Source organism: Salmo salar, chromosome 07 (genome assembly GCF_965601325.2).
Source record: "Salmo salar chromosome 07, fSalSal1, whole genome shotgun sequence".
Classification (NCBI taxonomy): Eukaryota; Metazoa; Chordata; class Actinopteri; order Salmoniformes; family Salmonidae; genus Salmo; species Salmo salar.
The window spans coordinates 18595124-18599463 of record NC_138297.1 but is presented as its reverse complement, the minus strand read 5'-3'; the positions used below and the strand labels follow the sequence as shown (position 1 = coordinate 18599463).

The 4340-nt window shown below is 41.1% G+C and overlaps 1 protein-coding gene across 1 annotated transcript; it reads left to right on the top strand.

Annotated features, from left to right (window-relative positions):
* The first annotated feature begins 1047 nt into the window (after positions 1-1047).
* LOC106608632 (histone H2A.Z) lies at positions 1048-2801 on the top strand. Its single transcript, XM_014206699.3, has 5 exons — positions 1048-1164; positions 1457-1534; positions 1942-2055; positions 2219-2348; positions 2456-2801. The coding sequence occupies exons 1-5, from the start codon at positions 1162-1164 to the stop codon at positions 2515-2517; spliced, it is 387 nt and encodes a 128-aa protein (XP_014062174.1). The 5' UTR covers positions 1048-1161; the 3' UTR covers positions 2518-2801.
* Positions 2802-4340: the final 1539 nt, after the last annotated feature.

Sequence of the window (4340 nt, the reverse complement as noted above, 5' to 3'; positions counted from 1 at the left end):
AGTGCATGAGAAACTTTAGGTATCTCTAGTATACCATAGCTTCAATCAGTTTAACCCACACTGAACAAAAATATAAACGCAACATGTACAGTGTTGTACATGTTTCGTAAGCTGAAATAAAAGATCCCAGAAATGTTCCTTATGCACACAAATCTTATGTCTCTGAAATGCTGTGCACAAATTCTTTACATCCCTGTTAGTGAGCATTTCTCCTTTGCCAAGATAATCCATCCACCTGACAGGTGTGGGATATCAAAAACGGTGGAGTATTTATGTCTGTAACAAAGCCCTTTTGTGGGGAAAAACTCATTCTGATAGGCTGGACCTGGCTCCCCAGTGGGTGGGCATGGTTCCCACTTGGGTGGGCCTACGCCCTCCCAGGCCCACGCCCTCTCAAGCCCACCCACATTAAATCCTTAGATTAGGGCATAATGAATTTCAAAATCGTTAAAATTGTTACATGTTGCTTTTATATTTTTGTTCAGCATATTTTAAGCTTAGCTCCTAACACTATTTTAACCCCAAACCCTATATTTAACTTGACAAACAAGTTGTTCATAGAAAGGAAGGGCACATTACATTTCTTTGAGATATGCATTGTTCAGAGTTTGTATCTAAATGAGATGGATATCCAGCACTCTGTAGACTTTTTTGTTATCCTCTCAGTAGGCCTATTTCAGTTTGTGAATTGTAATCCATCATGTTTTTTTTCTCAAGGAATCAATTGATTTATCAACTGATGTTTCATAAAGACATTCTTTACACTGCAGATATTTGGTTGATTATTAAGATATATTTTTGGGCTATTTAATTTCAATAAAACTGTTAGGTCCACACATAGCATAAACAGATGTTATGTTATTCTCTGCTATAAAGTCTGCTAAATAAATTGAGAATAAAATAGAAACTACTTTATCCAACATGCAATGAGAAATTACGTGTCAAATTCCCGCACAGTGGCACTTTTACATTGTGATTGGCTAAGAGCCATGCCCAAAAAAATGTATTCGAGAGTTGATTGGCTGGCTTCTTCCATGCAAAGTCCCGGATCAAGGTCCTCTCAATAAATACATGGCAATTTGAGGCGGGACTACTTGTTCAAACTAGACAAATAGTCGTGGAAGATCTGTACAACTGCAAATAGCAGGAACATCTTATACAATGGTATTTAATTTTTTTTATTTTTTTTTTAATGTATTATTCGTTTCTAAATCTATCACTTTATTGAACGAGTCCAACGTGAGGATTAGCCTGTATTCGAGAAACGTGTCTTCGCTAAAGTTATTCTGTAGCTGACGTTAGCTAGTTACGTTAGGTAACTAACCTTAGCAATGCGAGTCGCCTGGCTATCAACCGTAGCACGCGCTGCCGAATAAACTGGCTAATTACAAATACATGTATATTGCATCAATTGCTCAATACATATCTATACTTTAACAATGGCTCTATATTACAGGCTGGTGGCAAGGCTGGAAAAGACTCCGGGAAAACTAAGACGAAGGCCATTTCGCGCTCACAGAGAGCCGGTTTGCAGGTGAGTACATCAGTCATTCATTACATGCTAACTATGCTAACACCAGCGCCAACAATTATGGTAAACGTGTTGCAAGGTAGCGCAGTTACTTGTTAATTTGCAAGTTATGTAGTGAACGTATAAATGTTGGTAACCTGATACTAGCTAGTTGAGTTACTTGGTAGTGGGTGTTGATTCTCAAAATAATTTTGTTGAATTGGCTCGCGACTTACTGATGGCTAACTAGCTGGCTAGGTAGCTACTTGATTGAACACATGGCAGTGTTATTCGGGATCCTTGGGACGACCATAATCTTTACCTAACGATTTTACATTTCAACTTCAGTGGGGTAGGGGCGTATTAAGGATCACGGATAGCACGGCCGGGTAAAGGCATGCCTTTAAAACGTTTCCCGCCCTGTTTTCCAGTTCCCAGTGGGCCGTATTCACAGACATCTGAAATCCAGAACAACAAGCCATGGCAGAGTTGGGGCGACTGCAGCTGTGTACAGCGCGGCTATTCTTGAGTACCTTACTGCTGAGGTAACGTTGGTCGACATCGCGACTGTAATTTTTGCATGTTTACGACACTATGTGGCGGTTCATGACGCTAAAACCATACAGTACTGTGCATGCAATCGAAGTTAATTGATGTGCTCGTGCGAGAGTCGGTAACCAAAATATTTACCCACGCGCTCAACTTCAGGTTCTGGAGCTGGCCGGAAACGCGTCAAAGGATCTGAAGGTCAAGCGTATCACCCCACGTCACTTGCAACTGGCCATTAGAGGCGATGAAGAGTTGGATTCTCTCATTAAAGCAACGATTGCTGGTGGTGGTAAGTGCAGAAGTTATTTTGTAGTCTTTGCCACTGGGATTGCCTCTACCAATCTCCCTGTTTTTAAAAAAAACATTTGCATCCACTAATTACTTTTTATTTTTCAGGTGTCATCCCTCATATCCATAAGTCACTGATTGGAAAGAAGGGACAGCAGAAGACTGTATAACCCTGTAAACAGTGGCATTGGGTCATGTCATCTCAGGACATTCTGCTTAAATGGTTAAAAAAATTATTTTCTTGGTAGTGTTTTAGGACTTTTTTAAATGTATGAACTTGCATCTACTCATCTGTGGTATTTTTTTTAAAGTGGCTTCAGAGAAGCTGTTTTATTTTGGGCTTGTATGTTTTTGGTACAACTGTGGTTTGGTTTTTATTGTGTACATTTTTGCATACCTGTGGCATTTCCATGTTTTGAAGTTGTATTTGAATAAAGCTCCAAGGTATTGTGCACCTATGGTTCCTTACTTGTATTCATCATTTAGCAAGTGTTGTGCCCTATAAATCCATTATGCTGCATTCTGGGTTACTTTTTACAGGGACAGTGCACATTAATCAACGTTTCAGTAAAAGTGCCAGTTTTAGCCAGCCGGCTAATTTTCAACCGCAGTCCCTGGGCAGGTTATTAAAAACGATTACAATGAGCAGTGAGCACACTCAACGCAACATAGGACATGCAAAACGTAGTATGCAGATTGCAACAATCCATAAAAGCAAGTGTTTCTATACCTCACAAGCTGCAGACATGTCTTTTTTTTTTGATGGGTGGTGCAGTTGTGTCATCTGGCAGTGTATTCCAGACATGAGAAGCTCTCAGAAAGCAGATTGACTAAAGGTGCTTTTCCTTAAGGGAACTATAGTCCCCTCATGGCAGACCTTGTGGATTTTTTTCTGTTGAACAAAAGTCCTGAGTGGAGGGGGTGCCAGGCCATTTAGGATCTTGAATACAAGATGTTTCCAACTCAGGTCATGCTTTCTGAGGATGTAACAGTGATGGCTATTGGGCTTCCTATCAAGCATTTTGAGAGCCTGTTTGTAGACATACCGAATGGCTTTTAATGTTGTACAGTAAGCTTGGGCCCAATTAGTTAAGTGGGGGAGTAACATATTTGAAGTAGTTTTGCTAGCTCTGTAGTCAAACAATTTTGCATAAATCTGGAATTGGCTAGGTTGAATGAGTTAACTTTTTCACCTGCTTTTTAAGAGGTTGGAATCAAGTATGATGCCATGGTACTTAAAATCAGATACCACCTGGCGCTTCTCCCCTGACATCTGGCTCAGTAGCATCAGTTTGTGAAGGAGTTTTTTTCACATTGAGATACAAACATGAGTCACTGAGCCACTTTAACCAGGACCATTACAGTAGTGAGATCCTGTGCAGCTTGTTTGCTCTTTCATGCACATATCACTATCATCTGCATACACTTGAACTTCAGACCCAGTACAGACAGAAGGCAGATCATTAATGTACAGGCTGAACAGGAGGGCCCCCAGTATTGACTCTTGGGGCATGCCCACATCATAGCTAAGAGTGGGCAACAGCTCATTGCTCACTCTGACACTGAGTTCTACCTTCAAGGTATGATTTCATCCATCTCAAGGCATTGGGGGAAAAGTTGAACTGGGACAATTTTGTGATGAAAACCTCATTGTTAACAGTATTGAAAGCCTTCCTTAGGTCCAGAAACACAGCCCCAACAACGCCCCCTTTGTCCATCTTGGACTTCACATTTTCCAGAAGAAAGCAGTTGGCCGTTTCTGTGGAGTGTTTTGCTCTGAAGGCAAACTGCATGGAGAGTAATGTGAAGGGGCTGTTGAGGTGGGCAATCAGTTGCTCTACTACACACTTTAACAACCTTCGACACTACAGGTAGTATATTAATGGCCTGTAGTTACTCACGTCAGCAGGGTCACCCGATTTAAAGATGGCCGTTATTATGGCCGACTTCCAGACCCTTGGAAACACCCCCTGACCAATAGATGTGTTGGTGA